The sequence below is a fragment of the Falco biarmicus genome, chromosome 6 (genome assembly GCF_023638135.1).
Source record: "Falco biarmicus isolate bFalBia1 chromosome 6, bFalBia1.pri, whole genome shotgun sequence".
Classification (NCBI taxonomy): domain Eukaryota; kingdom Metazoa; phylum Chordata; class Aves; order Falconiformes; family Falconidae; genus Falco; species Falco biarmicus.
Window position 1 is genome coordinate 59,026,798 of NC_079293.1, and position 14,111 is coordinate 59,040,908.

The 14,111-nt window shown below is 37.6% G+C and overlaps 1 protein-coding gene across 1 annotated transcript in view; it reads left to right on the top strand.

Moving 5' to 3' along the window:
* Positions 1 to 1,988: 1,988 nt before the first annotated feature.
* TRDN (triadin) overlaps positions 1,989 to 14,111 on the top strand; it is a 235,333-nt gene continuing 223,210 nt past the window's right edge. The window contains exon 1 of the mRNA XM_056344821.1: positions 1,989 to 2,395. Within this exon, the coding sequence (XP_056200796.1) occupies positions 2,374 to 2,395 (22 nt within the window). The 5' untranslated portion in view covers positions 1,989 to 2,373. The remainder of the gene's footprint in view (positions 2,396 to 14,111) is intronic.

Here is a 14,111-nt window from a genome sequence, read left to right on the forward strand (position 1 = left end):
GCCTGCTTCCCAGAATTAATGTTTTCCATATATAAGGGATGCAGAGACCACCAAGCAGTTCTCTTTCTGGCCACTTGGGCTGACGTTGTGAAAAATTGATTTCCAGCTGGATTCTCTCACTTCCTCTACTCTTATATTTTCATTTCAGAATATCAGCCCATAAATGAGGGTGAGCATAAATAGCAGCAAATGAAGTAAGGCATGGAGGCAAGAGGGCAGGTGGTAGGAACTGAAATGGAAACAGCGAGGGACAGCCAGCCATACACTTACAGTTATATAAACAGATATGTCTGGGCATAGTCCACAATCTCACTATCTTGCTACATGAAACTAGAACAAAATTCAGATATGAATATTTTCCCCAGTTCCCTCTTCTTATATACCCAAACTGAGCCTTTACTATTTTATTTCAATTTGAATAGTAATACAAGTGAAAGCAATCCTGTCTTCGCAATATTGATTAGCTCTGTGCTTCAGGTATTCAGCTGAGATGGTACCTCTCACATCTCAGGCAACAGCAGTAGCATAGCTGTCAAAATACAGATGACCCAGAATTAACTGTTCATGTAATATGGAACTGCTCCAGCAGAAAAGAAGTTATTCAGAAGGACAAGGGCTTTGCCTTAGTATCGCACAGCCTAGCACCCTTTACTAACTACTGAGCTGTTGTGGGCACCCGTTTTGTTGATGTGAGTGTGATTCTACAGAATATTTCAGTATTTGTGAAAGAGTATTTTTTAAGGAATAGGGTTTTGTCTAAAATCTTTTCATCAGCCTTAGTGAGGAGGATCTTCTGAAGGACAGGCTAAAGGAGCAAATAGAGGGCTAGGAGGAGAATGAGAAGAGCATTGACTACTGAGCATCGGGTGATCAAAACAGTGCAAAAGATTTGGTCAGTAGAGCTGAAGAAGAAAAGGGATGGAGCATTGACTGTAAGCTTTGGCTACAAACAGCTACATGACACGTGGCAGGTTTGAAGTGTGTTAGAGCAGAGGGAAGAGAAATATCCTGGCTGTGACTGTAAACTGTTCACTGAACCTTCACTTCTCCATCTTGTGCACTGGATAAATAGATTTCTTTCAATACACTTTGCCACAGAGCCAGGTGCTTGTATCTCCTGGGGAGAAGTTGAGAAGTGCAAATGCCAGCCTGTGTAGTGGGGAAGAGCTGACTATAAGTTTCCTAGTAAGAACTGTTTAAGATGGTTTCTGATTTCATGTGACGATGACATTTATGTAGAGGTATGCTGGCTCAAGGGTACTTTTTTTGCTAATTTAATTTTCAGGCTCTTGCCCCATACATAATTCCACAGCTGTGAAATTGCAGGCAATGCAATGAAAAGATTTCTCAGGTTTTTAAATCCTTATTCTTATTTAAATTGTTAATATCTGTGTTCCTCTAAATTGTTTTAAAACTCTACTTGTTTTCAGTTTTCTAAAATCTTGTTTAAAATCACAGACTTTTTGAGCTGTTCAATTATTTTCATGAATCAGACCCTAGAAAAAAATCTGATCTGCTTAATATTTCTGTATATTACCTTCATGCATTTAGACTATATAAACTATTAATATTGAAATTTTAAACAATGATCTTTAATACTTAGGTTAACTTCACAGGTGTGTGCGATAATCGCAGCAGGTCAGAAGAGTACCCAAAAGATCTAAACTGAAGAAGTTATCGATTTCATAGGTTTGAAGTGGTGTCTTAATTGACTCTGAACTGTGACTAAGAATCAAAGTGGAGAAAATCACCTAAATTTACCCTCCCCCTTAGTCAGCGGTAAGCTTCCTAGGACCCTCCCCAAACCAAATAAGGACGGGAAGAATGTGCTAAGCACTAAGTGTGCTAAGAATAAAGTTGAGCTGGGATGGATAAGGTTACTCTGAACTCTATATTTCATGTTTCCTGACATACCCCCCAAAGAACTGCAATTATGCTAGCAAGGCTGCAGGAGCGTTAAAGCGGTCTTTCCCAGTTCTTTTGCTTTTTGCTGCCTTTCCATGTGTCCCTGTCCTGTTTAGAACTGGGCCTTATTACTTTTTATTTGCAGTACGCGTGGTTCTTAGGATATTAAAAAAAAACACGCTGAAGATTCACTGTGAGGCATGTCTATTTTTGTTAGAGACTGATACTTTAGATTGAGCTTTGTGTTTTCTTTGGAAGGTCTTACGTTGCTTTGGGAGGGTAGGAGTCTCAGAGGAAACAGAAAGTTCAGAGGGGTGCAAAAGAAGAAGGAACAGAATTAGAAAAAGCAGAGGTCGTCCCTCCTTCTCATTCTGCAGCTCCTGCAAGAGCCAGCAACCTAAAAGTATTATCTAAGCTGCCACGGTAGATCTTGACCTTTATAACAGAGTATCTCTTACCATCGTCATCATGGCCGAGATCACAGCAGAAGGTACGGTAACTATTTTCAAGTATAATTAACCAAAAATGATATGTACTTTGACAGTGTAATTGAGCTAACATGTCAATATAATTTGTTGCTTTCGGCAAATAATGCTTTCACTCCAGGATCAATTAACTCTGTTTGTTGGATTGCTTTCTACTTTTCTTTCCTGTTTTTTCTTTCTTTTTCACTCCTGTAGCCTGAGTTTCTACCAGTTACTGAAGCTAGATCTCTGTACACCTCTAAAAATAGCATTAGTTTCATTTGCAGAATGACACTCCTTAGGCAGCTCCATTAGAGTGATACAAGGGGAACGTTTGAATGTCAGGTGGTTCTAGCCTCAAGCCTTTGCTCAGGTAAAGCTTTGGTTGTGCCGTATAATAGGAGGTTTGCCAGAGTCCGAATAGCTTAGTTTGGTGGCCCTGATTTTTCCATAAGGGGGACAGAGTATTTGTGACCTGTACACAAAGTTACCGAAGGGTAAAAGCTATCAACTCTGCAATCCTTATTCAGGTAAATTTCTAAAGAAGTCAGTGAAAGTTGTGCTGAAATAAGTACACCATAGCCAGGCCTGCAAGAATGAAAGGCAATTGTATTAACCAATAAATACATATTCTAAACTATGAATATTTCATGTACTTTAATATTTCCTGACCATTCATATTTAAATAACATTTTAGATGCATAACAATATTTTATCAACCACAGTCAGACAGGGGATATATTTAAAATACAACCTTCTTAAATTTAATACTGAATATTTTAGTTGAATTTCATTCTAACCTTTTTTTTTTTCCCCAGTGTGGATCACTCCACTGTTTATCCAAATTTAATAATGACACTACAAAACAAAGTGTTTTTAAATAGTCTTCTGAAAGATATTTTTATGTACACATCAAGGTTATGTGGAGTTTCAGTGTATGACAGTTGTACTTTGCATCTTCCATTTTTCATTGTTAATATTTGTAAGAGGATCTGTGTTAAGCATTATTAGAGAGTGAGCCCATTGTTTTCAAAAGGACTGATGTTAGTACTATGTCAAATAGTACAATCCTTGCCTGATGCCTGATTAGCCACAGCAAGGAGGCAATGTGTATATGATTTTTAATCAGGAATTGGAAGGATGTACAATTTGCTTCTGGCAGCAAATACTGCCAAACCAGGCGGCTCAGCCTGACAGCCATAACCCAAATGCTAGCACTACTTTATCTGGATATTCTTGACCAGGTATGTTGGAAGCATTGGTTATTTTGCAGCTGCTGCCAGGGAAGTGTGTGAAATTATATTAGTCTTCCAGAATGAATGCATTAATACCATCAATGTAACAGGAGCAGTATGGAAATACCTCTTGCAAGGTTCTCCAAACAAAAAAATCTCCCAAATTAGCGAGATTTTTACTTCAAAATTAACAGCAAAAATAGAAGACTTTTCAATCAGTCTGGAAATGACTTTTCAGACATTTAGCTTATTAAAGAAAGAAAATAAAAGTCCCTAAAATAAAATACAAATAAAACAAGAAATCTGAAAATGTTTTTATAGAGCTTTTGTAGTGGTTTTACAAGTGTTCCTTAGCTGTAATATTGTGTGCCTTTCTTCAGTGTTTTTTCTGTGCAAAGCAATAGACTTCAGGTGATAAGGGCCATCAGCTCTACAATAAGCTGACCTTCAGCATGACAGGTAAATAAGCCATATAAGTAGTTCAGTTTTGTTTTGTTTAGTTTTTTTATATTTGGAATAGACTCGTGTCGATTGGCTGATTTTTAAATTCTGGGTCCATGAGATGGAAATTTTACTTATGGCAGCAAACTAAAAATTCAGCCTGGGGCTAATGTCTCACTGCAGTTCGTTTTCCTCTGGGCTACTGCTGGCACTCACAAGGCAGTCTGAAAGTTCAGATCTAAACTTCAGCAACATATATTTCGGATAAACAGAAAGCAATTAAAATGCCTCTTGCTACACACAATTCCTTTTTGATTTTTTTTTTTTTGCTTGTTTCGTATTACGTCTCAGCCCATGATTTACTGGGGTCTTCATGACTATATTAGAATTAAAGTACTTGCTCCTTGTGGCAGGTATTCTTAACTCTGTTTTACACTATCAGCCACACATCAACTAGACTGTCAAACTCCTTGCCTTTTGTGGTACCATGGTGGCACGTCAGGGAGCACAGCACAACAGAGATGCTGGCTTCAATGCTGCCATAGCCAGTACGGCTGCTGGTGTGTAGAGATTGTCCAGCCCTGGCAGAGTGATGCTGTTTGTACATATTCCAAGGTATCTTCTCCTGACAACCCATGTCAATACCATGTCAAATCCAGACACAGGTGCCTGGGACCGATGGGGTACTCTTTCAGGTTGACATCACAGTAATGGCAATGAAACTAAGCAGCTTAAAAATGTAGCCACCAAGCAATGACACTGGCTTGTCTACTTGCATTGCAAGGCACATGCGCTGCCTGTTCATTTCCACAGGTACAAATTGTTAGTTGTGGAAATACTGGTGAAGTGTACCCAGGGGAAGACAAAAAGACAGCAATTTGTAAATGTCCTTAGAAAGTTGGCAGAACCTAGATCTCCTGCTGGCAAATATTTAGAAGAAGGTTCCAAAGGATTATCTTCAGCATCCTCATATTACATGTAATTGCAATCACAGAAACATACTGTTAAATAGTGGAAGTACTTAAGAATGTATAAAAAAAAAAAAATCTCAGTACAAAGACTAGGTACTCTGTCTTTGCAATACTCTCAGGATCTATTGTTGTTGTTGTTATTACATTTCAGCTGTTACTGCGTATTCTGTAATGTCCAGGGACTTTACTGTGATCTGTTTAAGAGCTTGCCTGGAAAGCCACTGTTATCTAACTATGCTACTCTGCTGTGTTTATGAATACGAGGATTGGACTGGAATCAATGGCAGATGTAGTTAGAGAGGCCACTGCTGAAATACAAGTACAAAACACCTGGCACCTCTGAGAAATGGCTTCTACCAATGTACAGCTTATTCTGTATGTGCACAATAGCTCCAGCAGCAGCCCTATAGTTGGTCCTTTCTAGTCCAATCTACTGCAGGTCACAGTGCAAGGCTGATGGCTGTCCCCTGGCACTTTATCCTCCCACGTAGCGAAGAATGAACAGAGACCCAGCTCTGCCTGCTGCAGTGCCCTGGAGACTATGCACTGATCTAATCCGGGGACATGAGGAGAGGAGAAAGTCAAGGATTCTATGCCAGCTGTTTGTCTGCCACAACTTGTTTCCCCGGGGGAGCAAGAGATAAGCAGGAGTCAAACAGAAATGTGACAATGAGTTGCAGTTTGGTCCTTATTTTGCTGCTGAGAGCTGTGCAACGACACGTTCCCTCTGTCTTGAGGCGGGCTGCAAGGAGACAGGCTAGCCCTGAGGCCACACACAGCTCGTCAGTGACAAAATCAAAATTAGCTTCTGGATTTCAGTCCTTTTCGCAGGCTATTTGATAACTACGAAAAGTTTTAAGATGTAAACCATTTCAAAAGGCAGATTTAACAAGATCTGTATGTTTGAAGATTAATAGACATGAAACTGATAAGGTATGAGAAATAACAGACAAGAGCCAGAGGGTAAAATCATGACGACTGCACGAGAGTGATGGCCAGAAGCTAACAGCAGTCTCCAGTTGGCATAAAGTTTAGCAACATCACACTACAGCAAGGGGGACGTAGCTACTTCCCATGGTAATTCATGAGTTGCTGCTAGAGGTGCTAGTTGTACTGACTGCAAAAGGGGCCATGATAAATAAACTAGATTAGATGATTCATTGTGATGGCTAAAGGTGTGTGAGGTGTTTCCTAGCCCTCAGCCGGACTGCTGTTTAAGCATTGAGATAGGAGGTTGCTACAAAATTTATTTGTAATTGGCAAACGTGCAAAATTAAAAGATGTCTTTGCTTTCTGATGTTGATGAGGAAGGAGATAGTATACCTTTTGCAGCAGAGTAAGGGAAATACAACAATTTTGGCAATTATTTTTTGAAAGAATCAGTCTGCTCTTGTTCAAAAGTACCAGGTAAGTCAACAGTTTAATTACTCAGAGACAAAAAAAATCAGAAAACCCAGGACTGCCTGTAAAATAGTAAGTCTTTGGGGGAAAAAGAAGCTCCAAATTCTCACTGAAATTTCTTAAAGCTTAGATTCTGCTGTGTCTTTGGGTCTGGACAACTGAGCTGGTTAGTCTGGCTGCAGGCTGGGTGCTCTCCCATAGCCTATTGAGGCAAGCAAACATGAGGCCAAATTTGTTAGCTTACTTTTTAGGTTTAAGGATTTGTGGACAGTTATTCACAGCTGGTACAGTATCTATGCATGTTCAGTTGTTACAGAGAAACTGTAACATATTGTCACCCTGTGTAGCCCCCTAGAAAGTCAGCTAGCTCTGCAGCTAAACCAGATGTTTAAGCTAATGCACGGTGTTGCTAGCCCAAGACAGGCTAAAAGTGTGTGTGTGCAGTTAACTCATGTTTTCTTGTGTGCAAACAGCTGGACTGTAGGGCTGATCACTTATTCACTTTTTTTTTTAAAGAGCCTTGTATGCATAAGTGTTTGGAACATATTTTAAGGTTACTTATATAATGCGAAATATGTTTAAAAGCCTGGTAGCATTTTCAAGTTATCAGTGGGAACTGATCACCCCAATTTAAAAAGAAAATCTGTGCAACCACTTAGTCAAAAGTCCCAATCTACGCCTCCAGGTACCTCATCCTTGAAAAAATTCTGGTCTATAAATATTTTGAGTACTTCTACCCATTGCCTACAATGTGAACACCAAGTAAGAGGTGGATTCATGCTGCTTTTACTGCTCTGGAAAGCAGAAAATGGTTTGGTTTAAAATACGTTTCATAATATAGGTCTGGCTTCAGTCCAGGGCACACTAAGGACAGAGAAACCAGACTTGCCTGTTTTGAGGCAGGTCAACTGTTTACAGAAGTGGAGAAGCTTTTCTCTTCATTCTGTTGCTAATATTCCCTGGCTTCTGCTCTGTTTAAGCAGATTGAACTAGTGGACTGTGCTCATTTTACCAGCTTAAACCATATTTAAATTAGTAGAGGGTGGATTACTTTAAATTAAAATGATTGATAAAAACTTTTACATCACCAATTTTAATCACGATTTAAATAGAAAAAAAAGAAATTTGGATTTCAAACAGCAACTTTAATAATTTTTGCATATGCCTTCCTGTTGGCTGATTACTAATATAGTGACTGAATACAGCCTTTCTCACTAAATCTCTGCCTTTTACTCTTAGAAAATAATCTAAATATCTATTAAACAATTCCATAGTTCTGGAGCCATTTATTGAGATTCTTAGTCTTTACATTGGTATTTTTATGATAGAGAATGGTAAATGGTGCATTTCTTTTTTACTAAATAATGTTTTCATTTTCACGTGTGATTTATGTCAAGCTTCATTAGGATGGAAATTGGAATTCAATTAAAATGGTACAAGCCCAGCATTTTTTAAATTGTTTATTTGTGTACTGTATATGTACTGGATATACAGGAAAAGTCAATTTTAAATAGAACAAGTAATCTAAGTCATTTATTAAACAAATAATACTATTTGTAATTTAGTTTCTGGCCACTGCATTCTACAAGAATATATAAGTGATAGAGCTCATTTTCTTTCATGTAATGTTTTTTCAAAGGTTAGAGAAAGGAAACATGTTTTCTACCTCTTTTAAACAAATCCTAATTACTTGTTGACATAGCATAAGATTTCATCGAGTTCCAACAGTAAAAAAAAAATTGAAATCAAGAACATATTCTTTGTAGCTGCAAACAGACTATACTCTCAGAAAAGGGCTAGCTTAATTTAACTCTGCCTAGCCAGTGATTTCTAATACCTTGGTGATTTCTCCACCTTTCTTCACAAATGTAGTGACTTGATCATAGCTTCATGTTTAAATGTAAGTGATTTCTATAGATAGAAGTGTAGAAGTACATAGTAATGTAAAAATGTAGTCCTTAGCACAGGTTTTCATAATTTCGTATTTAATTTTTAAAAGGTGTATTTTTAAACGTATTTAAAGAAAACTTCAGTTTGTTATTCAAAAAACATCAACAATTACAGTCCCTGCCTTCCCCCACTGCAGCATCATTTGAGCGGGGCTTAAAAAGGAGAATTATTAAAGATTAATATTGAAATGTCTTCAATAGCTTTAAATGTAACAATGTTTTTTTATGCAGTGCTTTCACACCAATTTAGAACCAGTTCAAAGTTATGGTCAAAAAGAACTTTACAGAGACATGCAGGCTTAGCACCCTTAATGCTTAACGTTGGCAGATCAGACTGGTAACAGGGAACATAAAGTAGATAAGCAGATCTGAACTTTAAAGTCACTGCATGTAAAGACTTAACTTGAAGCTCTGGACAGCTAGCTATACTTCTTATCCATATGATCCCACTGTCATGTTCTCTTGTCAGCTTTAAACATTTTTATTGGAAACTATGATTATTTTATTTCATATTTTAGTCTTAGCCCTGTGTCTTTATACAAACCTTGCTCTGGTGCATTGGAACATGACCACTCAGACTTTATATTCCTGAGTGGAAATGTGTTTAAACAATATGTGGTCAGAAGGGACCAGGAAGATTTAGCTTCTAGTTTTTTTCCCAATAAAACACAGCACAGCTGATTTATGTAAATAAGTCTATTTCAGGAATTAAGAAGCAAGTACCTGGCTATCAAATATTTGACTAAGGGTGGAGGTAGTGACAGCAATAGGTAGCAGAGATACCAGACGACACTGCCAGTGCATCTTGTCCTGTCCCACGTTCTGCCCTTTTCTTCATAACCTCCGATACTTTTTTTTCCTCTGTAATAGCTTTCTTTTTTACCTTTCTCTTTTTCCTTTCTCTTCCAAATCTGATAGATAATACTGCAGGTAATATGCAGGAGGTGTAATGCTGGTCCCTTCTATAAATGCAAAACATAATCAGAACATGCTAAAGCACACAGTAAGCAGCTACATTATTCTTCAGACTCATTAGATTTTGAGGAAAAGACCTGAGCTAACAAAGATCATGTGATGCACAGGAGGCTAAACAAAAAAGTTGTAGAAAATACTGACTTTTTGGTTTTCTTCCCAAACACCCTCATATGCTAAAACTTATCTATGTTCAGTCAAATCAATTCAGTTGCTCAAAACCGTGGTCAGTGCTGGATTTGCCCTTAGAAATCAGAATGAAAAAAAACCTGTGGCTTTAACTCCTGAATAAGCCTCACTTGAGTCTTGTGGCTGATTTGGGCTTTTTTTAGAATTAGTTCTACAGCACAGTGTGAGCTTGTCTCTGGCCTAAAAGTTCTGCTTGGTACTATGCAAAGGCATTTATCATAAGAAAGGAAAATATAAAATGCCAGGCACAGAAAAACTTTCCACTGGAGAAGTCTCCTCTTTCTATCTTCTAAAATAGTTTTAAAAAATCCTTTACAAATATGTAATGAGTAAAGACCTGCTACTCCCTGTACATGCTTATGTTCTCACAACTTCAAAAGTATCTCTGTACCTTTGCCTGGAGTCAAATTGTCAAAGGCACAATGAGTCTAATCCTTTGTAGCCTCCTTTGGTATGTAAATTAACTCAATTTTTTTCCTATATTCCATTATGTAGATTTAAGTTGTGGTTCTCTATGCATGTCAGGAAGGCTAAATCTTGTTTCAATCTTCGCTAAGAGGTTATTCACAATTGACACAATTACCATAAATATAGTTTTCTGGTAACTATTTGACTGTTTTTAGAGGCATAATTTAATACATCCATTCAAACGTTAAGATCCTCATTTTGCTTTGACCTTTTCCTCCTATAACAGGTAGAACCTTAATTTTGGCTTCAGGTCTTTCTGTGTAACTCCTGCTAAAGTCAACTGAATCATGAGCATATATGTTACAGGATACAATTTAACATCCCAAAAAGGCAATATCACATGTATGTGATACAGTTCAGGCTACATATATTTCATAGTTTTACAATCCCAATAATTAAAGTGTAACATGAATTTAGTATAACTCAATTGCTTTTCTTTATTTTAAGGGAAAGCTTCAAACCCCCTTCTTCCTACAGATTTTGTTGTATCACCACTCATGATAGGGTTAAAAAAATGTGAGCGTTTCATAAGGAGATATCCAAAGTTAAACTCACCCTTTTAAATATTTACTGTTATTTTGGTTAGGGTTGGTTTTTTTTACCAGGAAGATATTTATAACACCAGTTATAGCAAAAGATCCATGACAGAAGTTGATCCTGTCTGCCTGGGACAGCTACTAGATGGCTGACTACATTCTATCACTTGAAGCAGAGCCACCACATATTCTGCTCTGAATTTGTATCACAAGCAGTAAAGTCGATAAAGATGTTATTTTGGTAGTAGAGAGTAATTCCAAGCATACAAGGTTTTTCCTCCTTCAAAAGAGGAAGGGCTCAAAAAGCTATTTTTGTCTTTTCATTTTTTTTAAATTTGAAAATATATTTGATAAAGTTACCACTTTAGTAAGAGGCGTGCCAACTCAGAACTAAATACAAGCATTTTTTTCACAGGAAGCATAGCCCTGTTATCAGCTGCCCAAGCAGAATTAATCTATGGGAGATACATTTATCCTAAAATGCATCTCTTGTTCTAGACATTGTAATTTTGTATTGATTACATAAAAGCCACCTGAAAGGCTCTGGAGAATGTGATGCTGTGCTCTGCTGTTAGTAAACCAGATGACATGATGAATTTCCAGATTGGTAAAGGCCAAAATTCTTCTTTTCCAACCTACTCTCTGCCTTCCCTCCCCTTGCAGAAATAAGTGCAGCAGGGCCCTCAGCCCAGAGACTCACCTCCTCGCCCATTCCCTTCATTTATCATACGTGAGAAATCCATAGGTTTTGTAATACAACTTTATTATATTTTGCCTGCAAGTTGGTATTGAGCCAAAGGTTTTCAGTGATTTGTTATTTTCTTTTACTGATTTACAAAGAGGTCATGTAAGAAAGATCATCAGGGAAACTTCACTAGGTGGCTGTTATTCTGGAGAGAAGGGAACTTAGTAACTTTGGAAATTATGGAGAAAACAGCTACAAATATGTGAGAATGCAATTTGAGGAAAGCCTTTTTGCTTTGCAAGGTTAGCTACAGATGTTGATGAGGCTTCAGCACACACAATTAAAATTAAATGTGAATTAAATGTGCACATGCAGATATCAGTGCATCAGGGTGGGTGGGAAACATGCAATTTTGCCTGAGTTAATGAATTAAGATAATTTCAACTATACAGGCAAAACAATGATGAGGGTTAGGTTTTTGTCTTAAAAAATAATTAGCAGGAAGTTTCTTTTAAGAATATATTTGCCATCATTTCATTTGTTGCCCAGTATAGGCTGATGCATTTCACACTGTGAAGTGCTAAAGGCAGTTTCACAAAAGGGATGCAAATGACTAAATTACAAAATGGTTGCTATCCACCCTTCAGTGTGTCATGCTAAGCGTAGAAAACAAGAAATAATACCGCATCTGCAGAGGCTGCCAGAACAATAAAGTGGCACTGGTTCTGGGTTTTTTGTTTTGTTTTGGTTTGTTTACTGTGGTGGTGCCTAGAGGTCAGGACTGCACTGGACTAATCACTTCATGTACCGAGACGGTCACCACACTAGAATCTTACAATAATTTCAACTTGTAAAGATTCTTTGATTTCCTTAATATTTTAGAGAATAAGGTCCTCTTGGTAATAATTTTAAGCTTTAATGTTCTAGTCAAGTAAATATTAAACTATGCAGCTCTCCAAAAGTTAACAGTGAAATTCTTGAGAATATTTTTAGTGCTTACCTGTGCTATTTCAGTATATAAATCATGTGTAGTCTTCTGCTTCTTCACTAGGTTTGTTTTACACGAGTAACCCAAACAAGAAGAAAAGAGATCACTGCTCTCCACTCTGCTAGAGATGGCCAGATCTGGTAGGCTTCAGGACCCACAAGCTTCCTCACTGCCCCCGCCAGAGCTATTGGCAGTGGGATGCCTCTCCTCCCAGTGCTCAGTGGCTGTAGTGGTTTCACATCCCCAGGTGCAGGGAGGGTGGCTGAGGCAGTGCTCCCCATAGTCACACACCTCTCCAACCCACCTGCATTCCTCCCTTTTCCCCACCTTTGGTCCTTCCCCTAATCATCCCATCTATTAAATTCTTCATTCTGCTGCCTCAAATCAGTGCTACTCCAAGTAGGACAGGCAGCAATAGTACCTCTCAGTTCTTGTACTTAAGTCTCAGAAATCTTCATGTTCCAAAATACTTTTTCACCATAGCAGAAATTGGTCTTTTAAAGAAACATTCCACTTTAATGAGCGTTAACAATAAGGCTTCAGACCCTGCAATATAGGTGCCTTAAAGATTTCTTTTGTAATGTGACCTTTCCTTAAATATTGCAAATATTATGTAAAATTTCAACTAAGCCATGCCCATTTTCTCTCTGTGGCCCTGAACCACTCTAAGAGATGTTGAATGCAACATAATGTTTATTTACAAACACTACCAAGTTATAACTATTGATTCCCTGTACCTGCAGACTCAGCCACTTTCCCCTTCATTCTTTCATTAAGCTGTTTATATTTTCTTGGCATTTCTCAAATGTGAACACAATTTTAACTTCCAGATGTTCCTTCTTTCCCTGACAATGTCCAGGTAGACAGATATGGATTGCATCTTTTCTTGAAAACTGATGTACATCAGTTGCACTGGAGCAATTCTGGTGTCAACTATAGCCCACTGAAGGAGGCAGATGTTTTCCAGGTGTGAGTATTTAATTAGCAACAAACCACACCTCATAATGCTATTATGTGCCTGTTTTCTAACCCAGCAATCTCATTTTCAACCAATTCCATCTCTCCATGTTTTTCTTTGTCTATGTGAATAAGCAGGAAGTAAGACCTTTCCCCTTGTCCTGTAGAATGTCTGTAAAAAATTATGCAAAAGTCTGAATTCCTGGTCATGTAGGCACACAGGACATAACAAATGGTTAAGATTAATATCAGGTACTTGCGTTAAGAATTTAGAAAAGAATGGTGAAAGAATGGCTTGTATTAGTATCTCCCTAGAAAATTTCCTAGATCTTCTTTCCACGTTGCACTACTTATTTTCTCAGACACCTGGTGAATAGCCTGTATTTCACTATGTAACATGGAGATCAATCTCTAATATGAAAAAAACCCAACCAATCAACCAGCCAAAAAGTTATGTTTGCTTTCAATCTTTCCTCTTCTTTTATGCCTTTCATTCTTTCAATTAGAAGGATCGAACTTTTCTGCTACATTAAATAGAGAAATATTACCTTTTCTTCTCTACAGTGATTAGAGAGAATATTTTTAATGGTTTTGAATAAAACTAGAACTACAGTAGTGTCTCATCAGCTGAAAAAAGAACAGCACATGTTCTATGTGAAAGGACGTATATTTTTAGTTCTTTATTATCAGTTAGTAAATTGCTTATTTACTCCTGGTTGCAGAAACCAGAAGTTGTTCTGTGTTTCCAACTTGCTTAAATGCTAGGGCACTGATGTGGGAAGATAAGGAAATCATAAATTATTTTATTCTTCATTGATTTTACAACCAGAATGTCATGAACATTTTTTTTCAACATAGATATGAATAATGTGAGCTTCCCAACACACAGACTATTAATTTTCCATGCATCTCTTGTACAAATACCATTTTCATGGCTTGTGCACTTCCAA